This window comes from Lichtheimia ornata (assembly GCF_029851405.1).
Source record: "Lichtheimia ornata isolate CBS 291.66 chromosome Unknown scaffold00044, whole genome shotgun sequence".
Taxonomy (NCBI): Eukaryota; Fungi; Mucoromycota; class Mucoromycetes; order Mucorales; family Lichtheimiaceae; genus Lichtheimia; species Lichtheimia ornata.
In genome coordinates, this window is record NW_026695364.1 from 43,816 (window position 1) to 68,260 (window position 24,445).

General features: G+C 43.2%; 12 protein-coding genes across 12 annotated transcripts; 6 read left to right on the top strand and 6 right to left on the bottom strand.

The window, feature by feature from the left end:
- Positions 1–126: 126 nt before the first annotated feature.
- Positions 127–1,915, top strand: O0I10_008345 (uncharacterized protein; the record flags this gene model as incomplete). The annotated part of the gene is made up of 3 exons (XM_058488348.1): positions 127–402; positions 457–1,011; positions 1,070–1,915. The coding sequence occupies 3 exons, from the start codon at positions 127–129 to the stop codon at positions 1,913–1,915; spliced, it is 1,677 nt and encodes a 558-aa protein (XP_058340818.1).
- A 71-nt stretch (positions 1,916–1,986) lies between these two features.
- On the bottom strand, positions 1,987–2,821 carry O0I10_008346 (uncharacterized protein; the record flags this gene model as incomplete). Its single annotated transcript, XM_058488349.1, has 2 exons — positions 1,987–2,762; positions 2,815–2,821. The coding sequence occupies 2 exons, from the start codon at positions 2,819–2,821 to the stop codon at positions 1,987–1,989; spliced, it is 783 nt and encodes a 260-aa protein (XP_058340819.1).
- Positions 2,822–3,214: 393 nt separating this feature from the next.
- O0I10_008347 (uncharacterized protein) lies at positions 3,215–3,757 on the top strand (the record flags this gene model as incomplete). The annotated part of the gene is made up of 1 exon (XM_058488350.1): positions 3,215–3,757. One exon carries the CDS (start codon positions 3,215–3,217, stop codon positions 3,755–3,757), a length of 543 nt encoding a protein of 180 aa, XP_058340820.1.
- Positions 3,758–4,090: 333 nt separating this feature from the next.
- O0I10_008348 (uncharacterized protein) lies at positions 4,091–6,611 on the bottom strand (the record flags this gene model as incomplete). The annotated part of the gene is made up of 8 exons (XM_058488351.1): positions 4,091–4,467; positions 4,546–4,770; positions 4,838–5,196; positions 5,251–5,377; positions 5,438–5,650; positions 5,718–5,777; positions 5,848–6,003; positions 6,071–6,611. 8 exons carry the CDS (start codon positions 6,609–6,611, stop codon positions 4,091–4,093), a joined length of 2,058 nt encoding a protein of 685 aa, XP_058340821.1.
- A 402-nt stretch (positions 6,612–7,013) lies between these two features.
- Positions 7,014–7,621, bottom strand: O0I10_008349 (uncharacterized protein; the record flags this gene model as incomplete). Its single annotated transcript, XM_058488352.1, has 3 exons — positions 7,014–7,225; positions 7,299–7,375; positions 7,437–7,621. The coding sequence occupies 3 exons, from the start codon at positions 7,619–7,621 to the stop codon at positions 7,014–7,016; spliced, it is 474 nt and encodes a 157-aa protein (XP_058340822.1).
- Positions 7,622–9,519: 1,898 nt separating this feature from the next.
- Positions 9,520–11,016, top strand: O0I10_008350 (uncharacterized protein; the record flags this gene model as incomplete). The annotated part of the gene is made up of 3 exons (XM_058488353.1): positions 9,520–9,959; positions 10,022–10,318; positions 10,380–11,016. 3 exons carry the CDS (start codon positions 9,520–9,522, stop codon positions 11,014–11,016), a joined length of 1,374 nt encoding a protein of 457 aa, XP_058340823.1.
- A 193-nt stretch (positions 11,017–11,209) lies between these two features.
- O0I10_008351 (uncharacterized protein) lies at positions 11,210–12,694 on the top strand (the record flags this gene model as incomplete). Its single annotated transcript, XM_058488354.1, has 8 exons — positions 11,210–11,286; positions 11,369–11,457; positions 11,516–11,643; positions 11,710–11,830; positions 11,882–11,990; positions 12,050–12,218; positions 12,286–12,556; positions 12,615–12,694. 8 exons carry the CDS (start codon positions 11,210–11,212, stop codon positions 12,692–12,694), a joined length of 1,044 nt encoding a protein of 347 aa, XP_058340824.1.
- A 428-nt stretch (positions 12,695–13,122) lies between these two features.
- Positions 13,123–15,401, top strand: O0I10_008352 (succinate dehydrogenase [ubiquinone] flavoprotein subunit, mitochondrial; the record flags this gene model as incomplete). The annotated part of the gene is made up of 7 exons (XM_058488355.1): positions 13,123–13,155; positions 13,219–13,314; positions 13,366–13,533; positions 13,584–13,818; positions 13,880–14,941; positions 14,999–15,204; positions 15,267–15,401. 7 exons carry the CDS (start codon positions 13,123–13,125, stop codon positions 15,399–15,401), a joined length of 1,935 nt encoding a protein of 644 aa, XP_058340825.1.
- Positions 15,402–15,697: 296 nt separating this feature from the next.
- On the top strand, positions 15,698–16,173 carry O0I10_008353 (uncharacterized protein; the record flags this gene model as incomplete). Its single annotated transcript, XM_058488356.1, has 3 exons — positions 15,698–15,824; positions 15,889–16,007; positions 16,087–16,173. 3 exons carry the CDS (start codon positions 15,698–15,700, stop codon positions 16,171–16,173), a joined length of 333 nt encoding a protein of 110 aa, XP_058340826.1.
- Positions 16,174–16,291: 118 nt separating this feature from the next.
- O0I10_008354 (uncharacterized protein) lies at positions 16,292–17,501 on the bottom strand (the record flags this gene model as incomplete). Its single annotated transcript, XM_058488357.1, has 4 exons — positions 16,292–17,031; positions 17,109–17,241; positions 17,302–17,404; positions 17,482–17,501. The coding sequence occupies 4 exons, from the start codon at positions 17,499–17,501 to the stop codon at positions 16,292–16,294; spliced, it is 996 nt and encodes a 331-aa protein (XP_058340827.1).
- A 551-nt stretch (positions 17,502–18,052) lies between these two features.
- On the bottom strand, positions 18,053–21,887 carry O0I10_008355 (uncharacterized protein; the record flags this gene model as incomplete). Its single annotated transcript, XM_058488358.1, has 15 exons — positions 18,053–18,090; positions 18,144–18,277; positions 18,333–18,433; positions 18,496–18,764; positions 18,835–19,111; positions 19,172–19,783; positions 19,841–19,909; positions 19,971–20,123; positions 20,178–20,237; positions 20,314–20,425; positions 20,495–20,868; positions 20,928–21,050; positions 21,106–21,174; positions 21,231–21,442; positions 21,509–21,887. The coding sequence occupies 15 exons, from the start codon at positions 21,885–21,887 to the stop codon at positions 18,053–18,055; spliced, it is 2,982 nt and encodes a 993-aa protein (XP_058340828.1).
- A 460-nt stretch (positions 21,888–22,347) lies between these two features.
- Positions 22,348–24,054, bottom strand: O0I10_008356 (allantoicase; the record flags this gene model as incomplete). Its single annotated transcript, XM_058488359.1, has 9 exons — positions 22,348–22,592; positions 22,662–22,800; positions 22,864–22,910; positions 22,964–23,082; positions 23,149–23,306; positions 23,371–23,490; positions 23,547–23,670; positions 23,725–23,773; positions 23,850–24,054. The coding sequence occupies 9 exons, from the start codon at positions 24,052–24,054 to the stop codon at positions 22,348–22,350; spliced, it is 1,206 nt and encodes a 401-aa protein (XP_058340829.1).
- Between the last annotated feature and the right edge of the window lie 391 nt (positions 24,055–24,445).

The window sequence follows — 24,445 nt, forward strand, 5'->3', positions numbered from 1 at the left end:
TCCATCAAGAGTTTTCCTTCATGTGTGACAGATTCAATCTGAGCCACAAATCATGCGTGCATTGTCAAAAAAGAAACAGCTCACTTTTTTTTTCCTTCTCTTGTCCCTGTCAACTCCACCACATCAATGTCACCCACAACAAACGAAGCTCGACGTCCTAGCGAGGATGATGTGGAGAGTGTTGCCAAGCGTCAAAAAACCACCGTCGACATTGCCAGCAAATTCCACACTGGCTTGCTTCAAGATGCATCGCGTGCAGAGATCCGCAAGGCCTTTATGGAATCCAAGCCCTATTTGCACTGCAAGATTGAGACACTCATGAATGACGATCTGCTACGTCGTGTACGCAAGGAGATTTTTGATAATTTGCATTTCACTTTGAAGGAGACCGATATTTACAAGGTAAGGGTAGTGTATAGGTTGTCTAGGTTACCTATACTCATGGGGGTTGCCTAGGTGCATCAAACCGGTGACTTGGCCAATTTGGATGGTCTTCCTTCAGATGAACTTGAGAAGCTATCTTCCTTGTTTGAGTTACGCAATGCTATCTATTCTCAAGAGTTCCGCGACTTTATTTCCTCTGTTACTGACTCTGGACCCTTGTCTGGAAGCAAGATGGATATGAGCATCAACAATTACAAGGAGGGATGTCACTTGCTCAATCACGACGATGTCATTGGTACACGACGTGTATCCTACATTTTATACTTGACAGACCCTGATGATCCATGGCAACCGGAGAATGGTGGTGCATTGGAATTGTATCCTGTGGTGGAAAAGGGTACCCCTGCTGTTGAGCCTACCGTCATTATTCCTCCTCAATGGAACCAATTTGTCATGTTTACGGTCCAACCTGGTCATTCATTCCATTCTGTCGAAGAAGTGGTTCCTGTTGGCAAGCCAAGATTAAGTATTTCTGGATGGTTTCATATTCCTCAACCTGGTGAGGTTGGTTATGAAGCGGATCGTGAAGCGGGTGAAGCAAAATCATCCTTGGAGCAATTGTCAGAGGTATACTATTTCAAGATCTCTTGGTAGAGGGCAAAATCATTCATCGATAGAACATTAGGCCGATTCAAGTGCCAACTTTATGCGATATCCATCCGCTGAAGTGGAAGAAGAGGGATTGACAGAGGAAACGATTCGTGATTTGGCAACATGGATGAACCCACAATATCTCGACATGAAAGTACTTGAACAATTACGTGATCGTTTCTTGGATGAGTCCGCTGTGCAATGCAAGGAGATTCTTAGCAAGGAATTGTATGCAAAGATCAAGGAAGCTACTACCAAGGCGGATGCTGAACAATTCACTCCTTGTAAAATGGCTGCTCACGGCACTGGCAAAGGTGAAGGATGGGTTGTTCACGGTGCACCTCATCGATGCCGATTCCTCGAAGTGGATTCCAAGGCTGAAAATAAGAACAACACTGCTGAACTATTCGCTGATCTAAAGAGCAAGTTTGAAAGTGAGGCATTTCGACAATGGCTTGCTGTGGTGGGTCAAGTGAAACCTCAAGGTTGTCGAGGAGCAGGTCGTCGATTCAGGCCTGGACATGATTATACATTGGCTACTACCAACACGCGCGGTCAAGCTGTATTGGATGTGACATTATCCTTGACATCGTCATCAGAAGAGGCCTGGGAATCGGGTGAATGTGGTGGATACGAATGTTATATGGCACCCCATGATGAAGATGAGGATCCTGCAACATACAAGGCCGCCGATGAAGACGGTGCCTTGTTGACACTTACTGCCGGTGCAAACGAATTATCACTTGTATTACGAGATGAAGGTGTTATGCGATTCATCAAGTATATCAGTGCACGTGCCCCTGGATCAAGATGGGATGTTGCTTTTGAATACGATTTGCCAGAGGAAGAAGATGATGATGAAGAAGAACAAGAAGAGTAAAGCATTATGTATATATAAATAAGAAGTCATTCACACACACAAATAAAAGTCTATTAGAGAAGAATGAACTTCTAATTTGTAAAGTACTTGTCAGCATCGAGATAAGATTGTAAACCGCCAACGTCAATGCGACCGGAGATGGGATAAGTCTTGACAGTGAAACGAGGATATAAATAAGCCAAAAACTTGCCAGTAGCATCAAAGACTTCTTTGGGTTGACCTTGGCATGATTCAATAAACTCGTCAAGCAAAGGCAATGAATCACGTGCGAATAAATAAAAGCATGGACATGCAAGACGAGATGGGGTTGAAGATGGATCGGGTTTCTCCAGGAAGCTTGTCATGATGCCTTGATCATCCGTTTCCACGATACCAAACTTGTGAACTTGATCATCCGATACTTTGTAGGTTGTCACCAAACATGCATCCTGTTGGCTACTCACCTGTGCCAAGTAGTCCTTCAACGAGAAATCCTTGAGGAACAACGTATCGCCTCCCACCACAAGCACCTCTTCTTGCTCAAGATTAAAGTGATGAATCCCAAACGCAATATCAGGTACTGCTCCAAGTCTTGTCTCGTTACTCAACGTGCCGTCGCTCACAATATGATCTTCTGGCAAGTCGTGGCGTTTGGCCCACGCAACAAACAAGTCATAGCACGCCGCATTGGTTACCACGTAGACGTCAATGCCATGGTCACGGAAAAGGTCAAGCCAATGTGTGATGAGAGCATCCCTGCCACCCAATGGTAACAGTGCTTTAGGAATGCCCAGTAGATGAGCGTGTTCAGGGGAAGCCTTAAGGTCGCGTTGCAAACGAGTACCGTATCCAGCACCGAGAATCAATACTAGAAAAAGTAGATCAATAGGATGATCATATTGATATAGATAAAGTCGTACCTTTCATGATTGGGAAAAGAGATATGTATGTAGATACAATAGCAGGAAAGTGCGGGAAAAGGTGTTTAGTGCTAGTCTGTGCGGAGGAATGGCGTATCTTTTTCCATCAACTTTTGCTATTACTTGACGCACTGACTCCAACAATCAACAATAGGATGATGATGTGGGTGCTATTCCTTTCATCATGTAATCAATGCATGTGACAAAAAAAAAACTAGGGATCCCAACTAGGTTGTTGACAGATATGGCAAGGCGATCATCATTGATGATCACTGGATCGTGACTGTAGTAGTAGTAGCATATCAACATTTCACTCTCGTCGTTGTAATACAGTTTTGATCATCTTTTTCTCTTTCCTTTTTTCTTCACTTCGGTTGTTAACACAATCCCCCGCCAAAAAATGCCCGAACACAATGTTGAAAAGGAATCATTGTCAACACAACTCAGACATGGTGATGTGGATACCATCGAGACAAATGCACGTTACCTTGCTTATGCAAGCCGTATCAGAACCGCCCTCATGGCATCGACTCGCTACTTGGCCTATACATCGGATGTGGGTGAAGCATTTCGCCCCGTAGTTTCGCCGTGGACGGTAAAAGCGGCATATGGAGTCAGCTGGGGTTATCTTGCATTTGATGTCAGCTACGAGGCGTACAAGGCTGCCAAAGAAGGAAAGGATAATGCCGCCATTGGTCTCATGGCAGTCAAACGTGGCGTTTTCCAGTCACTAGCATCCATGGCATTACCTATGATGACTATTCACTCGATTGTAAAGTTTAGTGCCAAACATGTATTCGAAAAGGCCAAGAGCCCAAAATTGAAAATGTGGGGTCCAACATGCATGGGCTTAAGCGTAGTTCCCTTTTTACCCTTTATATTTGACCATCCAGTCGAACATGTCGTAGATCGCGTCTTTGAGCCCATTGAAAAGAAAGTATAGAGTAAATACATACCCACCCATTCTTCTCATGCATTGTAGACAAGAAGCTTGTTTCATGTTAGTTTGACAAGTGGTGCTCCTCAAGAAGGATATTCCAATCATCTCAGCTTCAACATAGACCCAATTTCCCTATATAAAAGTCATCGGATGGTTCTTAACAACATGGATGAAACCCATTGCCTCCTAGCTAATACTACGAAGCACATTGCGAAATCAGGAAAAAAAAGTCATACGCATGATTTTTATATAAAGTAGCATAATATTTGTGTACCCATATAGAAGAAGAAAAGGAATCACGTAAAGAAGGGGGTCGTCGGGTAGTAATCATACGATCTAGGTTGTTGTAGGCTGATAGTTGTAGTACTTTTTCCACAATTCACACACCTTGACCTCGTTGCCGAGTCCTGAATTGCGTTTAAAAGTAGCCTCCACATCAAGCAGACCTTGGCTCTCACATTCTTGGCTGTCACTGTCGGTCATTTGAAGGAACAAGTGGAGCCATCCAATTGCATTCCAGACCGTAAAGAACTCCTCGGTCACCAATTTTCGGGCATTGTCACTCATTTGCTGCCTCAACGTATTGTTCGTGGTCAATGCATAAAGGCGATCTGCTACACTTTGCACGTCACCAATAGGGACTAGGAAACCATCTTCGTTGTTTACAATTTGTAGCGGGATGCCACCTGCTTGATAAGCGACCACAGGGACACCTAAACATGATCCAACAACAACATCATGTTAGCTCTTGGACATGACATGACATGTTGTTGTTTCTTTTTCCACTTTACCTGCATAGAGTGCCTCTGTCACCTTCACTTCAAATCCTTCACGGTGGGATAATTGGAGTGCACACACTGCATTACGAATGATCAAGTCGAGTAGTTGGTCTGATGGCGGAAGACGTGCTGCAATAATATCAAGGGAGATAGCTTCAAACTCTGGTTTTTGAATGGTGCGATATGTTTGCTCGTAAATGACGGTGCCATCAGGATCATCAATGCTGCCATGACCACCTAGAAATAAAAAACATCGTATGAGGTAATACGTTTGGAGGATGATGCCATGCATGGATATACTAACAAATAACCAATTGGGGTGTGTCAAACTCCTCTATGCCATTGGCTGCCATCTTTTCACGTAATAGACGATAGGATTCGAGGACATCGGGAATACCCTTAGATGGATCGAAGCGAGCGACTTGAACAATATAGGGTCGGCTCCAGTCGACTTCATTTGCACCTTGATCTATGCATACACGATTGAATACTTGCTGATAATAATCGGTGCACCAAGGGTCGAGAGATTTGTTGAGGCCATCCAAAGGATCGGTGGTAGCTGGCATGAGAACCACATTCTTTCGAGGCACCACATCAGGAATAAAGTTGTCCATGGGATGAGCAATAAAGAGATCAGCATGTTGGATGAATTGCCACAAGAAACTACACAACGTGATTAATTCGATACTCATGTATCACATGTAATCGACTACCCACTTCCATGTTTCTGCTTGAGGGCCTTCTGGATCATCACGGATCAAGTCGGCACGCATTTCAATATGGGAGCGGAAAATGATACGTGCGCGAGGATTATGCTTCTTGATATGCGGAATGATTCCGACCACTACAAACCACCATACATCAGTCGATTGATTGAAAATGCTACGTCTCATAATAGTAATACCTTGTGGATCATCAATGACAATGACATCCGAGTTTTCTATGGGACCCTTGTTGCCGAGCCAAAAGCGTTCCACATTCTCGTTGGACCAATCAATGAACATTTGCTTGTCATCGTCATTCAAACGAACATCAGGAGGAGCCACACCTTGCAACACATTGTGGAACTTGCGTTTGGTGATATCAAAGACTTCAGGCTTTGGACGTGTAACGTACCCTAAAAGCGAGGATGGATGTTTGTTTATCTACACGTTCCATCACATTCATCCAACAAACAAACTTACAATGACAGTCAATGCCCAATAAGCGATAAAGACGTAGTAAAGCATGCCGCATCAACGCCACTAATAAAAGTAAAAACCATGATAAGGAGGAAGGAAACGTAAAAGAATGCGAGAGAGAGCTTGAATTTACCTCCTCCACCTTGGGGTGTCGAGTTGAAATAGGCTACGCGTACTTTGCGGTTTCTGTATTTGTCGCACATTTCATTGAGGACACGCCATGTTTCGGCTTGGACAGTGCGTTGATAATCCTCGAGCTCCGCAATATGAATCATCCCATTGAAGTCCACTATTATGCATTCACAATGAGCCCTCATCGCGTGATGTAATCATGTTCATTGTTGTCATTACATTACCTTCCACCTCATGTTTATAGCCAACACAGACACGAGGGATGTTTCCAGGATATTTGGGAGACATCCACATGACAGCTTTGCGTACAGCAGCACTCGCACGTTCATCTGCTGATTCGCCATGAGTATGAACATGGAAAGGAATAGCATCTAATTGACGCCAAAACATGGATGCAATGCTTTGTTCGGTCTCGTTCGGGAAGGACTTGTATATATGATCTGCAACATCACTTGACAAGGCGACGATTTGAATCTTGTAGTGTTGAGAAACAGAGAACATGCGAATGGTATCGACCAATTTTTGTAAACCAGCCTTGAGAGTCGCTTGAGGATCGTCTTTGGGTTCGATGTCAAAGTCGCCGGCATAATAATCGGTGGTGTAAGAACCATCATGCACCGACATGGAGTAGCTGACCTTGTTGTTTTCTCTATCAACGCTCACATCGAGACCCAGGTATACACCTTGAGGGACATAGTATTGCGAGAAGCGTCGAGTGATAGGTTCTGTTGGTACAGGTAAGTCATCATCTGGGTTGGGTGGCATTTGTAATAGTGATCGTAAACAAAGAAGAGGAAGAAGGAGAATGACACCGATTGATTGATAAAGAGCGAATTATATTTGTTGCAAGAGTGAAACCAACGAATATGGGAATTTAAACAACAGGCCAGACACAAGTAGGATTGACACCTGTTATCACACTCTGTAAGTGATTCGTTTCATTTTTCAAATGACGTGACGCTTCAAAAGGGATGGATGATCATGCATGCCATCTCTAAAATCGGAACCTTCCTTTTCCAGTCAACTGCTGTTGTTGTGGCCCACACGTACTACCTTTCCCAACACCACCATCACTCGTCTCATTCAGCAGCATTCATTGGATGGGCATCTTTATTATTATTGTATCAGCCCTTCATTGGAAGAAGCGATGGCCATGAGGAAAGTCTATTACAAATTGGCATCGATGCAGTACTTTGTATGTGATCCGGCGTAGCAGAGATTTCCAGCCTCGTCGTATACTTTGGTATAGATATTGGCAAGCGTCTTTCCCACTCTTTGGACGTCGCATTCAAGTCGTGCCTTGCCGCCAGCAGGGATTCCTCGCATATAGGACACACCCAGATCAGTAGAGACACCAATCAACTTCCACTTGCGTTTGCCTACGGGGATGATTGGGTATATGAGCCAGTGTGACATGGGATGATCGAAGATGTTTTATCGTGATATTATTACCTTCAAACACAAGGATAGCAAAACTGCTACAGATGTCAATAATAGTTGCCACACAACCACCATGCATGTTACCCAATCTATTTATCTTGCCTGATTAGTAGCTATACACAATAAATCATCGTATGATGGATACTCAACTGGTTACAATGCTTTTCTTCGACATCAAACTCCCAGACCAACTTATTCGGTTGTGCATCAACAATGGATAAGTGAGCGTGCACCTGGTCTTCCCAAAAGATGGCTTGTTGATTTCGACGAGAATACAATTTCACTAAATCATCCAAGTCAGGGTATTTGGTTGCTGCTTCAGGAGTAATCTTCATTGTTGTATGTGTGCGGTTAAGAGGAAAGACCTGTGTGGATTAAAAATGACAAAGCAAATCGGGAGCACATGAAAATTTACCACCAGATCCGTGTAACACGCGTCTTTTGTGGGGTGGATAACTATCAATGCTCGTATCACATGATGCAATTACATTGTACACTCCTCTGAATTCTCACAAGATGTTGGTCTATGATCTCTTGTTAATGTTACTTATTCCAGAGAGATGATCTCATTCATGTTCCATAGCAACAACAACATCCAATTTATCCAGACAATCCTTTGTTGATACATTTACCTCCATTTTTATTGGTATAAAGCTAGGTTGATCATTAACTTCTACTACTGTTTATAAGCCAAAATTGAGATAGAGCTATCAATTACTGCTTTTTTGGGTTGCATGAATGATTCTATCAGATGTCGCATGTAGATGGATGAAAAGAAAATGTCATATCGATACATTGTAAAGGCTTGATCCATGTTGCTTGATCATCTTACTATTCCGACAACTGCTGCTATCCTTCCCATAGTGGAGGTCGCCCTGTTGCTGCTGGTCGATCGGTAGCCGAGCATTGACCCACATCGACGCACTGTGTTCTTGTGCAAAGACATGCGGCTGATCGGTTCCTCAATGTCAATTGTGATTGTTGCAGCCTAAAGCTGACCTCGATTGCCTTCAGTATGCCAAAGAAGACTGGTCTGCTCGTTGGTGGTGGTGGTGGTGGTGGTCGAACTAAGAAATACAAAGAAAGGGGGCTATACAAACAAAGGTGTTATGCATAATCCTTAGCAACAGCATCCCCGCAATGAGTGGTTACCGTCGCCACGTCAACTATACAGAGCTTCCCTCGCCGACGATGGTCATTAGCCAGCTGATTACGTGATCACCTCTTTCATATGCCCATGAAAATGTAAGCAGGGGGCTGCTGCGTCTATGATATCTTAGCCTCAATTGTATACATACGAACGCCATCCACCGATATCATCCCCTGGTTGTTAGTGCATACACATACTAGTTGAATAAACATTTGACTCACTATAACGATTGGTTGTCACATGATGGCATAAACCACGTGATCCAAAGTAATTCTATCAATGACCCAGTAGCAGGATGTAATAGCTCTTTCGATTTGTATCCCAACGAGTATCATCAAACAACCAGCGTATTATCGATGCGATAGCAAAAATGCATCATGCGTGGTGGTGTAGATAATACCGGATATGGGTGATGAATCAGGAACTTTTGTAGACCATTCCAGAAAAAGCATGGCGTTGTTCACTGACTTTTCCTTGGCATTGTTGACATTGCCGCGGGTTAACTCGTTTTCTTGCCATGGATACCATGCGTAAATTATGCCAAGGCAGTAGTGTGAGTGAAAAGTAGATTCTTGTACCACTTGAGCTTGCACACCACAAGCTGGCGTAATTAAGCAGTTGTAAAGTATCAGCTGCAACCTGTTCAAATTAGCTCTATTTGGCCAATTCCAAGGTTGAGCATAAAAACTTGAAACAGCATGCGCCAAGACCATTCAGCGGCAATTCAAGTTGATGCGTACAGAGAGAGATGCAACAAGAAGTAGGTATGGTGGCTGTCAGCCATTCATCATGATAATAAAGCAGTGATGTCGATCTTCTTGCCTTTATGAAATGCATCATATGTTGAGATAAAGAAGGATTATTTTGCAACACACAAGGAGCTCAATTCATGTAATATATATACGATGATTCATGAGCCACGACGATCATCGTCTGTAAAGAGAAAATTCGACCGTGGCATGAAGCTGAGTTATGTACAAAAACAGCCTTAATATATAAGCCAAAGAAGGAATCGCCACCTTTTTCTATCGTTGTTTCCCTTTTGTCATTGAGGAAAATCTTATTGACCACCACCACTGCGTTATGAGACGTAACATTACAGCATACCTTATTATCCTATCAGGGCTGAGCATCTTTTACTTTGGCTCCTTGTATCTTGTATCGCGTACAAGCAGCAACCACACAGCTACTTCCGTTTCATCGTCATGTTATTCTGTTATGCATGATAGCAATGACCTGGACACGCATAGCTTACAGGATGAAGCACCTAACAGCATACATGAAGATGATCAGCAACAGTCGCCTGATCATACAAATAATACACCACCATCGATATCATCGGAAAGCACGCATCATCCACCATCATCGTCATCTTCAAAACCACCTTCACAAAACGAGTCGTCGACACAGCACATCAACACCAACACAACATTAACATCAAAACGAGCCAATGCCGTCATTGTGATCCTGTGTAGAAACAATGAATTAAATGCCATGCGTCGAACCCTACGTGAATTTGAGGAGTAAGCTAAATCGTAACTACTAGTAGTTTACATCCACAAGCTAATTTTCACACCTGCTATAGTCGCTTTAATCGGCATTTCCAGTATCCCTACGTGTTTTTGAATGACGAAAACTTTACGGATGTGTTTCAGGATGCGATAAAGCAAATGACAACAGCCAAGGTTGAATTTGGAGTTGTCCCTGAATCCATGTGGTCTGTCCCAAGCTGGGTCAATACAAACAAAATGAATGAGCAATTGGCCGATTATCAAGCACGCGGCATTTTGTATGGTGGCTCCTTGTCATATCGGCACATGTGTCGATTCAATTCGGGTTTCTTTTATCATCATCCACTCTTAGCCTCTTATGATTATTATTGGTAAGCTAGCTACAAGGACTCGTAGATGGAAGGACAACAAATGCTTATTAGTCTTTTCCAGGCGTGTCGAACCCGGTGTACACTTTTATTGTGACCTTGACTATGATCCCTTTGTGTTTATGCAGCAAAACAACAAGCTCTATAGCTTCACAGTAGCCCTTGAAGAAATCCCAGCAACCATTCCAACTCTCTGGGAGCATACAATGCGGTTTGCTCATGCACAAGGTCTCAATACAACACTCTTACGCATGTTTGCCAATGAGCAAGAAGGCTACAACCTATGTCACTTTTGGTCTAACTTTGAGATTGCATCACTCAACTTGTGGCGAGATGAACGATATCAACAATACTTCGAATACCTCGACTCGACAGGCAACTTTTTCTATGAGCGATGGGGAGACGCTATCGTGCACAGCCTGGCAACCGGATTGTTTCTAGAAAAGGCGCAGGTGCACTTTTTCAAAGACATTGGCTACAAGCACGATAACTTTGCACATTGCATTGATGACGGCGTGTTGGGCAAATGCATGTGCCCTGAGGATACTCCCAATTTCGATTATGCATGGGGATCATGTCTACCCACGTGGGATGCCTTCCCTGAAAATGGCGTTTCTTGGGATTTCAGACCCAATGGAGACCAGATCATTGATAAAGATCGCATTACCCATCATCCAGAATTCATATCTTCTTCTTTGTAATATCAAATCACCCTTGTATAATAGTAGCATTTATTTAAATACACTCGTTGCATGCTCGATAATATCCTGAATCATGGGAGTAGCTTGCGGTGCCAATGGCGGGTGCGCAAAAGTCACGTGGAATCTCTAATGCTCAAGCGGAAGGCTGCCGTGCTTTGTGGTCTTACCTTGTCTTCCCTCCATTTACCTACCTATGCACTTTTCCTACGACGAGAACGACGAGAACGAAATTGTTCGCAGCACCAATGACGATGCGACCGTCAGCCGATTGCAAGTATTCCCAAGCATGTGCCACTACTCTATTGAAGATGACGGGTTAAATGACGCAAAAGTCGCCATGTCACATATACAGATCAGCGATTGCCAAGGGATACTTTGCTGATGAGTTTGTAAAGTACTTTGTTAAACGGCCAGTGGAACGATCACCCATTATGAACAGAGGTAGGAGGAGGAGGTGGATATGTGGATGGTATAGGGATACTTAAGAACGTATGGATAGGCACCTATATCCGGCAGCTTGTACTCGATCGCCTTGTTCATCAGTTTCTGGAATTGGATATCCCTGGCAAGGAAAAGCAAATCATTTCGCTTGGATCAGGATTTGATACGCGTTACTTTATGCTCAAGGTGCCTATTGGATGATCGTGGATGTGTGGTATACATGAGAAGACTAAACAACAACAGGATGTTTAGCAACGTGGTCTGGACATTGGATGCTACTATGAAATTGATTTTCCTGAAACCATTGCCAAAAAAGCCGCCATCGTTCATCGCAGAAAGGAGTTAAGCCAATATCTCACAGATGCCAGAGCAGGTAAACTTCTATATCAAGCACATTGGTTACATACTGAGACGTCAAGGATAGTAAAGGGAGGAATGGAATTGGTCAGCAAGCACTATTGTCTCTTGGGTGGTGATTTACGCGAATGGGATGACATTGCCAAACGTCTCAAGGAGCATGGTTTTAAAGTGGAGTAAGTGATGGGCCATACCGCTTTGCTACCGTTTGTGGGCTAATACATCATCTTGTTAGTTCTCCTACTTTGGTGATATCCGAATGCGTATTGATTTACTTGGACCCTTTGGATTCGAATCGCATTATCGACTGGTTGACACGAGAACTTACGGATGCCATGGTTGCGTTATATGAGCAAATCAAGCCTGACGATGCATTCGGAAGAATGATGATCCATAATTTGCAGGTAACTAATACGAGAGCATCTTTTATATGCATCATTGTCACTAAACTTTCTCTCTCTCATTCGATAGAGTCGTCACATTGAATTGCGTGGCATCCATGCCTATCCAGAATTGAAGGACCAGGAACAGCGTTTCTTACGATTGGGATGGGATCATGCCAAAGCGTTGGACATCAATATGGTGCATGACACATTGTTGGATCCAAGAGATTTTTCAAGGATGGCAAAACTAGAAATGTTGGATGAGATGGAGGAATGGCGGCTCTTGTCAGAACATTACTGCGTTGCTTGGGCATACAAATCATGCAATGCAAAAGGTGCTTTTTCTTCAATTACTTTGGGTAAGTCGGATGACATGTGATGATAGATGAATATGCTTAAAGGTATCTTTAATTGTAGAAAAGAGATTACCCCATGAAGGCCAGACTCTGGAACCACAAAAGAAGACGGGCTTGTCTCGGCTGCATCTGCGGGGTTAGTTATTTACCATGTTGATCCACTTGGCAAAGTTGTCGTTTGGGGCAATACCATGGTTGCAGATCTATCTATTACTTATTGCTGGATGAGATTCAATTGTACTTGGACTTGGATTAATAAAACAGATTCATCTTGCACGTAACGTGGGAATTTTCTTAGTATGAATTGAATACAGCATATGATGGCATGGGGACGGCAAGTGAAAAAACTATACGTATGCAGGCGTGGATGAATCTTATCGACATACGACAGGAAGCGATATCCCAAAAAGCCTAAACATGTGCTTGTGCCAACATGAAGACGTGAAGATGGCGTCCATTACCTAATGCTAAAGGAAGGGATTATAGTACATCCGAGAGGTCATGTGTAACTAGGATAATGGTATAAAAGGCATTTCCGCCATCCCATTTATGCATGCGATATTGATAGCATGTTCAGGGCACATCGTTTTTCTTTCCAACATGTAAGTCATCCTCATGTATATTGATTTTTTTACAACATGCTCATCCGCCTCACAACAATGTAGACATCACGTTTCTTCCCAAGGAGCCAACAGCGTGGACTGCGTACCTCTAGACCTGCTCGTAGCGTTGTCAGCAATAAGCCTTTGAGTGCCACCGAGGTAAAAAGAATCCTTTGAATCGATTCAGTGGTACCTGATATTGGTTTTTAGGAACCTATTACAAGCAAGTACACAGTATTTGATCACCAATATGACGCTGTCGTTGTGGGTGCTGGTGGAGCAGGACTTCGAGCATCCTTTGGATTGGCTGAAGCAGGGTTCAAGACAGCATGTATTACAAAGCTTTTTCCAACACGTTCCCACACAGTAGCAGCACAGGTGAGAATGCACGCGCATCTGATCCCTCTTTTACTCACTCTTAGATAAAGGGTGGTATCAATGCTGCTTTGGGTAACATGACAAAAGATGATTGGCGATGGCACATGTATGACACTGTAAAAGGGTCCGACTGGTTGGGTGATCAAGATGCCATCCATTACATGTGTCGAGAAGCACCACAAGCTGTCATTGAATTAGAGAGCTACGGCATGCCATTTTCAAGAAATCAACAAGGCAAGATTTATCAACGTGCATTGGGAGGGCAAAGTTTAGAATATGGAAAAGGTAAAACGAGATGATCCATACATGGAGGTATCATTAATGAAGAAATACGTACATCAACAAGGGGGACAAGCATTTCGTTGTGCAGCAGTGGCTGATCGCACAGGGCATGCGCTCTTGCATACATTGTATGGCCAATCATTACGATACGACACCAACTACTTCATCGAGTACTTCGCCCTGGATCTTATTATGGAAGATGGTGAATGCAAAGGAGTGATTGCTCTAAGTATGGAAGATGGCACGTTGCATCGATTTCGATCCGATCATACTGTGATCGCTACCGGCGGATATGGTCGCTCGTATTTTTCATGCACATCAGCACATACTTGTACAGGTGATGGGAATGCAATGGTGTCACGTGCTGGTTTGCCTTTGCAAGACATGGAATTTGTTCAATTCCATCCTACCGGTATCTATGGAGCAGGGTGTCTTATCACAGAAGGATGTCGAGGTGAAGGTGGGATCCTTATTAATTCTGCTGGTGAACGATTTATGGAGCGATACGCACCCACAGCGAAAGACTTGGCTTCAAGAGACGTTGTATCACGAGCCATGAGCATGGAGATTAGGGAAGGCCGTGGTGTGGGTGATGAAAAGGATCACGTATACTTGCAACTCCATCATTTGCCAGAGGAGCTTATTCGAGAACGCTTGCCAGGTATATGTGAAACGGCATCCGTGTTTTGTGGTGTGGATGTAACACGTGAACCGATCCCTGTGATTCCCACTGTCCACTACAATATGGGAGGTATTCCAACAAAGTATACGGGTCAAGTGCTTGATGTCGATAAAGATGGCAATGACAAGGTTGTCAAGGGGCTCTATGCAATTGGTGAAGCTGCCTGTGTCTCGGTACATGGTGCCAACCGTCTTGGTGCAAATTCATTACTTGACCTTGTCGTTTTTGGTCGTGCTGTTGCTCATCATATTGCCAATCATGCCGAACCTGGAGCATCTCTCTCGCCCTTTGCTGATGAAAATGCTGGCATCTTATCCATAGAAAAGATTGAAAAGCTAAGGACTTCTCAAGGCACCAGCAAGACGGCCGATATTAGATTGAAAATGCAAAAGATTATGCAAGCTGATGCAGCCGTGTTTCGTACTCAGGAATCCCTTGACGAAGGTATAAAGCGGAATAGAAGGAACATGGCCGAGTATTATACTCATATGGTTTATATAGGTTGTGATAAGATGGATGCTATATGGGATGACTTTTCAAATGTGGGGATCACCGATCGAGGCATGATATGGAATACGGATATGACAGAGACATTGGAATTGGAGAACTCTTTAATATGTGCATCTCAAACAATCCATGCTGCAGCTGCAAGAAAAGAATCAAGAGGTGCTCATGCAAGGATGGATTACCCTGATCGGGATGACGAGGTATACTAGTACCATAACAGCCATGTTTTGCTTTTCGAACTAATGTTGTGGGGGGTTATTAGAATTGGATGAAGCATACGCTTACCAGGCAACAACATGATACAGGCATGGTGGCTGTTGGGTATCGTAATGTCAACGATCAAACCTTGGATGTGAATGAATGCAAACCTGTGCCACCAACTGCAAGGATATACTAGTAGATATGATGTAGAGTCAAATAAACAAAGGTTATGATGATGAAAGCCGGTGCCATTATATATGAAATCATGCGCAAGAAGGGTTGGGATGGTGTATCAAGGGATGTACAATGCATTGGATGCAGCTAATTGTTTACATGCGATCAGTGGTAACGGTGACAACAAATATCATTTCATTCATGCTACCCAAGTTGACATCATGTGACAGCTTTACGGGTGTCCAAAGGGTGGTGGTGACTCCTCCCCTTCCTTCCTGGTGAAACTCCACTCTCTTTTATTCCACACACTTTTATCTAATGAGCAAAGACGAATCACACGACGCCGACACTGAAGCCTTTTTTAAGGAAATTCAAGACGACAACAAGCGCGATTACGCTAAATGCAGTGTGTCACAGACGTTCGATGCTGTTTGGAATTGTTACAGTAGGTCCAAAAGGGTCGTTTATTGGTAGACAACAGGTGGATTTGACTACGACTCTTTCTACAGCACTAGGAGCACAAGCATTAAATTACTATCGATATGGTGGAAAGAAGGATTGCTCTGAAAAATGGGAGGATTTCAAGTTTTGTCTTACAACCAAGACCAAGTCAAATGAAGTAGCCGATGTAAGGAGTTACATGTGTGTGTGTGTGTGTGTGTGTGTGTATACAGAGGATGATGCTGACCTTCCCCATGATTTTTTAGCGCATGATACGTAAACGTGAAGAAGAAAAAGCAATGGAAAAGAAACGGTTACGAAGCTCAGAGGAAGTTTGGGAATTACGGCAATAGAGAAATAGAAGTTATATATCATTCAACTAAAAGACAATTGTGTACAAGTATTATGGAAGGAAATGGAAGAGGTGTAAAAAGAAAGAGAGGGAGAGGTATCGAAAAAGAGAGACCAAGATTATGCTCGAGCCTGCTGAGCAGATGAAGAAGAGGAAGAAGAGGAGGAGGATCGTCGATCATTATTGTTGCTATACTTGTTGCTATGACCTTGTACTCGTTCATGGCGACGTAAAGCATCCATACGAGTGAACTTTTTACCACATTGTTCGCAATAACAATAAGGCCTGTTTTTGAGATGAATCGTTTGATGACGTTGCAGATCATAAGATCGACGAAAGGTTTGACCACAAGTAGATCCATCATTCATTCGTTTATCACATACAAACGATGGTTGTTGTTGGTGTTGTGAATGTTGAGCAGAAGAGACTCGTCGACGTGTTGTAGTAGCGGTTAACCCATATAAACGTGATCTTGCATGTGGCTGTGGTTGTGGAGGAGGAGGTGGAGGTGGAGCATCTGTAGTGATGGATGAAAGGCCTGGAAGGGTGACAGAGGTAGTATTGGCCAAAGTAGTTGTGGTGGATGTGATGGGAGGGAGACGATCAAGTGGATGTACGCTTTTAGTTGAGAGGTTGGTTGTAGTTGGTAATGGTATTGGGAGTTTTCGTGTCGTTGGTGTAGTAGTAGATGATGATAAACAACGTTGCTTTTTCCTTACAGGTTGTTCTTCTTTATCTTCTTCAAGAGGGTCTAAATCTACACCTGAATCCTTTCGTGCCTGTGGATCTGACCTCCGACGTACAACTGGTTTAACTATTGGGACAGGCTTATGCTGTTGTTGTTGTTGCTGCAGGCTACCTTTTAATAGCGAAAAGGAAAAAGGGGGGCGAGGGTCAGTGAGATTCACAACTCATCTTGTCATCTTTTAACATTACGTCGATCGGAAATATTGCGCTCCAATACAAGCTCGAGTGGGTCGTTGCGTATAAGAGCATGCTGCAGTGAGTGATCGTCGTACAAAGCGTCCTGTTGATGAGTGCTAATCTGGTACTCGTCCATATTCAGGTCCTATTGACATGCCGCATACATATCAATCCCTATCCCCGCATATCATGTGAATGATTGTACCTTGATTGTATGTCGTATAGCTTCAATCAAATCCAAAAATCGTGGTTTACTACTGCCCTGCAATGCAAGCTGCACCAGAAAGGATCGATCATCCACACGTACACTACATACATACATACATACATTGCCGTGTTACTAGGTCATGCATAGTCATCTACTTTTTACTACTACTCTTCTTACCGGAATTGATAAGCTGTCATTAACGATTGTATGGGGTGAAAAGGAAAAGGGAATGAAAAAAGAGAGAGGCGTAGAAAAAGTTGGGAGATGCTTCCATAACAAAAAGAGATGTCTTAAATCTTAAACAATAAAACAAGTGGCGCACTTCTTGGAAGATTGCGTATGAGTGAGTGTATGTGTGTATGTGTATAAAGATTGTAAGCAAGAATCATTGACTAAAGGGGGATCACTATCCAAACAGTCTTGTTTCAAAGGAAACTATGACCACAATGAGCTTTCCTATGCTTGAGAAAAGAGATAAACTTACCAAGTAATGGTGGCAATAATGAACAACTCTCAAAAGTATCTTGAACATTTGTTTATTATTGGCATTCTTCTTATCCGAACCTTATTCTCTCATTTTGTTTTCAACAAGCAATTATCTGTATTTTGCTTTGACTACCAAATATGTTCCAGGGCACTATCATCATTCGTTGTTGGTATCTACCTTACGGTGTGTATGATTATGTACGAGTAGTTTAGATTACATTGCGAATAATTAGAATAAAGGTAGGTATGCTGTATAATGAGCTCATTCGGATAACTCCAAATCTATCGGAAATCGATCGTCTAAGACATGGTGTGTAAGATTTCATGCAAAACCCTGAATAAGAATGACTTACAAGATTCGACCGAAGTATCACTTGGAGGTGTAGCCCAAATTGTTTGTGAGATATTAAAGGAATCGTCATTGAGAAAAGGTGTATCTTCCTTGACAAATTTAAGCTTGGATCGATTCAACTTGAGTTTGATAAACCTTCAAGGAAAGTCATTAGCCAAAAAATAGGTCTCCATCCACTATGATCACATACTCATCAAATAAAAGGACTTCAGGGTCATTCCTTGGCTTCGACAATCGATCCGTGATAAACTGAGTAAACATCTGCGAGTCGACTAGCTGCGAGAGATAAGACTAATGGTGCTTGTTAATGAGTGGTGGAGAAGGACATCATCCCATGATTGACCAAGACTTACACGACTATCCTTATCTGCATGCTTTAAGAATTTCTCTTTGGAAAAGTACAGGACACCTTTTTGCAACTTGGTGGAATAATCGCCTGTAGATGCAAGTGCTGGCCCATTCACTTCTTGAGGATCATCCACAAAACCAATTCTGTAGTTGTAAAAGAGCGAAGCAAATGTACGTAAAAACGCCTCTTGCACTTTGCGTTCGTTGAAACATGCTGGAAGGCATGGATGAAGGATTTGTTCTGCACATTCTTCATGGGTGACAAGATGACATTCTATATATATATATACGCATGTGGGTATGAGTATCCTTAAGTTGATGCTTGTTGTCATGGCAATAGTTACCTTGGCAACGCATAAACGTGCTGCTTTGACGAGGCCGATCATCGGCTTGAACCACATCCGCTACCTGTTTTCCACATAGACATCGGTAGCCTTGAAGACTTGCTAATTCGCGTGACAAGACTTGGGTCATGATATGGCCTTCAATGTGCTTCACTCGTCTTATCGCTTCACGTCGATTGTATTCATAGCCGTTCTGAGCATGAGAGGAATACATGGATACACGAGCAGTAGAAGATGCTGCAGGAGGTGGTGGAGGTGGTGGAAAATCGGATTCATTCTATAAAAGAAAAGTTTAGCCTTGAGATTTTAATAACACTGCCATCATCATTTGTTTTACCTGTAAAGCTGCACGTGGTTTGGGTATGAAGGTGGATAATCGACGTTTGGGTTTGTTATCTTCTTCTCCATGAGCTTTACTGGTCGTATGGGGTTGCGAAGAGGTAGATCCATGTCTTTGAACAGTCATTGAAGATCTTTGTAGGCGACTCTTGGAGACCGTTGGACTCATAGGCGGTGTATGCAGCGATGATGATGAATTGGAAGCCTGTGAAAGAGTGGCCAGCTTTGCATTGCCTGGGTATTGAGGCAACATGGGCGTTGGAACATCAAGCGAAGTAGGCAATGACGTGGAAGAATCGTTGGAGCTTCTTGAACTCGTTGACCATAAACTCGATAAATGACGCGTCGTATCGCTCACATCAGAGTCACGTGATATGCTGTTATCATAGGTGCTTTGAATCTTGGATCGACCACAAGAAAGGAGCATTCGGCTATTTGGAAACATTTCACGCACAGGGAGTGGAATTCCATAAGGGATACGATATCTTGCGCCATGAAGAGGTGCATACTGATCTAATGCTGCATATAGCTTACGACGCTGTCTCTCGGGTAGCATGGATGATTGCTTATGGCTGTGCATGGAATTGCTGTCAAGGTTGACAATGCAAGTCTATCCAAGCGATACGTGAGTCAAATTGTCCTTATTATTTGTTTGATTTCTTCTTACATCTTCAGAAACATATTCTTCCACATCCTCCATATCACCAGGGAATCCAACGATATAAGGAACAGGCGCCTATATAGAATACTATGAATGAGAAATAGGAGAGCATGGATCGAAAGGTATAATAGCTTGCCTGCAAGCATGTCAAGAGCCGCTGTGGTAAGACTGGAATAAAAACAAACTGCCAATACAATGGAAACAACAAATAACGAAATGTCTCACAGGCAATGGACAGCATGCCAGGATATTGAGAGAGGAATAGCACCTTTCCTTCAGCTAAAAGAGTCTACAATATGGGCTTAGTAAATAGGTCGACTATGAACAATCAACATCAGAATACCTCGATGATAGCCAAGATCAAATGCGGGGATAATGCTCGAAACACAGGGTAGAGTGAAAACTATAGAAATCCATGTCAATATGATCGCTTTTTATCCCATCCTTTCCATTCGACTTGCATTTTTCAAGAGTGGCACTTGATTGATTGGCGGGCGTGATAAATACAAAGGCCGATTATTGATCGTGAGGCCTATTTCGAATCGCCCAGGTGGAGGTAATGGTACATGATGAATGATATTGGAAACCACACTGGAAAGAGAAAGAGAGTGAGCGCGTTAAATAGTCAAATAGCATTAGGATGAATGACGCGTTCTTTACCTTTCCACTTTTAACACAGGGCCATCATTCTTGTGTCCACGTACGCCTACAACGGCATCCACCAAGATACGTAACCAGTCTCCATACAAGTCATGCCAAGGCATACATCCAACCAATCCGACGCTTTTAGGAACCCATACATGCCGAGCTTCGCACACACCCATCTTGACAGGCTCCAATAATTCGGTGTACAATGTCAAGTTTTCTTGTGCGCTGCGTACCAATTCTTCAAGTTCCTGTCGTTGTTCTTTGATCGCAGCCGTGGTTGTAAGCGTCGTCAAGGATGCCAACTCAGCGCCATGTTGTGCAAGCTTTGCTTTCTCCTCGTTGATTTTGATCTTCAAATGTTGAGCATATTCAATCGTGCTGGGTGGCTATTTATCCTGTTAGATAGAGGCATAGGATCCAATTGGGGGTGGGTGGGAATACTTGCCATGTTCTCTTTGACCCATTCTTGGATAGCATCATCCACTGGCGATACCAACTTGTCGACAAGGGGTTCATAGAATATGACGCATGTACCATGAACTGATCCACCATTTTCATCCGTCATGGTCTGTGTAGGGTATTAGCATCATAGAGAATGGGGTCCCCATGGGATGTCATCTTACAAAGGAATGCAATTGCTCTGGAGGCGGGATGTCACCATAAAACAAGGAAATGTCCTTTGGAAAACAAAACTATAAAAGAGATCAGAACAAAGACCATCCCCCCTTTCAAGAACTCAATCACATACCATGGCCGTATAAGGTGGAAAAGAAGGTTGATGGACATTAGGATAGCGTGATAAGATGGCAGGTGGGTATTTAATGTCGAGTATATTCGGGATGGATTGTGGTGCTGATAATGATGTTGTTGTTGTTGTTGTTGAAGTATGATTCTCTGATGATTTCATCCATGCTGGTGGTGGTTCAGAATATTGCCGTTGTCGTTTTCCTGCAGTAACGGCTGATGTATACAAAACAAGGTTAATAAAGTGTAAGAAGAAGAAGAAGAAGAGGATGATTTGCTTACGTTTTCGAGACGACTCGTTAGCAGAAGCGGATCGGTGGCGACCTCCTGGACCTCCTGCCATATTATATTTCTCCGCCAAGCACTCTTGATCGTGGACAGCAATGACAGTATTCCTCGCATGGTCGCGTTCCTTATCAAAGTGGTCAATGACAGCTTGGACGTGATCGAGAACACCAAACGACCCATCCCGTTGCAAGTTGTTGGGTGGACGGCTGTTGTTATTCGGTTGAATGGCGATCTGTTGCCGATGATAGTACAAGTCATCGTCCTGCCTCCCGTCCCTGGTTGAATGATAGGTTGATAGTATTTGATGGTCCTTGATTCCAGCAATAAAAAAGTAGTCGACAAGACGTGAGCCTGGTGCAGGGCTGCTGGTCATTATGAGTGTGTGTGGGGCGAGTGTGTATAAAAGAGGAAACTATAAAGGACGGAAAGGGATCGGTAAAGATCCCGCTCGCTCTCACTTTGTCGCTTTGTTGGATCCGCATGATATGCATCACGTGTCCCATATGACGTCTACCTTAGCATGCAGTCTTGTAATAAAGGTACAATGACACCTTAGCGTGTGTTGGCAAGATGAGCTCATGCTAACATGTACTTCGAGCTATATATACATCCTTTTTGTATGTGCACATCATCTTCTTTCGCAATGCATGGCAACGCCCCCATGATACACCAATTGTTGTCAGATCAACCATCATGATCAGTCCCTCTACCTTTGGTCAAATACGATATGCATAATACACAATTCCATCTCATACAACCCTTCCCTGAATACGGGAGGAAAGGAAGAAAAAAAGGGGTACTCGATTCATTATTTATTACTAGCGAGGTCATTTTCAAGTACTACGTTGCTTTTTCCTACGAGGTGCCAGGTCCTGAATGGTTTCCACAGCTTTCTCTGCAGCTGCTCGTGTTCTTCTTTTAGCTGCTGCTGCTGTTCTTGTCCTTGTTTGACGAGGCACATTTGCTTCCTCCTCCTCCTCCTCTGATGTCACTTCTTCCTCCACCACTTCTTTCTTTTTCTCCTCTACTGGTGGTGGTGCTGGACGTCCCATGGCGGAGAAATGTTGAATACCGCCATCTATATACATACATATACATAGGCATAAACAACAAGATCAGGTTGTCTGTGTGATGACTACTATCCTACCTGGATGAATCGTAAGGCGAAGATGTGAAAAGACTTGGTTTGAATCAATGGGGAATTTGTTATTCTTGTTGTTTGCTTCAACGGGTGCTTGGCTCACAAGCTCTTCCCAATTGGCAGAGTAATCATAAGCAGGATCCTCCTAATCATCATGATGGCTATCAACACCAAGTATCCAAGCATAAAATAGAATACGATTGTATACCTCTGTGCTATAACATCCATCCACAGACACCGATTCGGGGGCATTGCCTATAGTCAATCATTGGATTAGACCGCTAATAGAGATCTAAAGAAGAACATACCAATAAAATGTTCCGTGCTGACGACAACATTATTCAAGATCCCTGGTGTGGCAAGTTGAACCACAATAAAGTCATTTCGTGCATTTGTACGTGAATGCGGTGTCTCCCAACCATCCTCGCTAATATCAAGGTTGCCATTTTGAGGATCATAAACGAGTACGTGAAAGATAAAGAGGATGACTTACGCGCTCTTGGAGTGATCCAGTAGGATGTTTGGGTTATTGGAATGCTTGATATCGGTCCAGCGAATGATTCTAGCACCATTCTTGGCTGATGCTAAATTGGCTGAATGGACGTTTGTTCCCCATGAAGGCACAGCATCACCATAACATCGGAAACGTGCCTATTGTATCCATCATCATGAATCCATGTTGTTATTATATATGATACCTCCTGCTATAACTTACCACACCACTACCCGGATAAATGGTGAGTTTCACTTCCGAATAAACATGGTCGCTCGTGCCGAGTAAAAAGAGATTATGGGAATCTGGCTTGATAGGTACATCTGATAGCAAGGTATCCCACTTGAAGTTGTGTAAGAATCATTACCCAAACATACATCCATGATCATACTACAAACCTCGTGCGGTGCCTTTTCTCTTTTGGCTTCCACCGTGGCAGTATTGGGTGCTGCATCATCAAAGCCAATTGTATTGATCTCGATACCATAGATATGGCCATGGCTTCCTAAGCGTATGATGGCACTGAGGCAATGTAAGCTTTAGCGATGACGCTAATGTGATATCACTTTTACTCACGACGCGTCTTTTAAATGTCGCCTTGTTTGCCAACCATCGTGTGTACCATCTTTTTTGTTAAAGTTGATCAGCCATCCCATTGTTTTCATGCATGATGGTTGTGCGTGTGTGCGTGTGTGTGTTACCTCGTCTTTGATGGCTTGGTGTTGGATTATCATCCCGTAACATATGCTTTGCATTGCCGTAATATTGGTCGGATGCTGATACTAACGTGCTGCCAAGCTGTGCGGATGCCAAATTTGTGTAATAGGTGAGGATGGTGTCGTTGACATTATTAGCTTTAAGTTCAACATAGGGCGCAGGAGAAAAGCAACTTTGAATACCGCCCATGGTAAAAAGAAGAGTGTGGTAAAAAGAAAAAGAGCGGATCTATGGAATCGGAGGAACCATGATGCCTCATGCGTGGAGGGCATGACCCGTCACACTATTTCCCCGAAAAAAGACCGCGGGAGGTTCATGCATCAATGAGACATTCATCACCCCCAACTTCCGCTAAAACAAAGCAGTTCATGTCGACGTTGTTGTGCTTGACGTAATGAAAATAGATATGCATATGCCAAAATGAGAGAAGATGATAGGATGAAAAGTGGTCAATGCTCAGCAAAGAAGAGCGGGGATATGACATGTGGAATCAAAGAAAATCTTGGCGGTTTCTTGATCATTCTTGAAAACCAGGTTATCTAGTGTGTGTGCGTGTATGAGGACGAGACAAAGAGATATG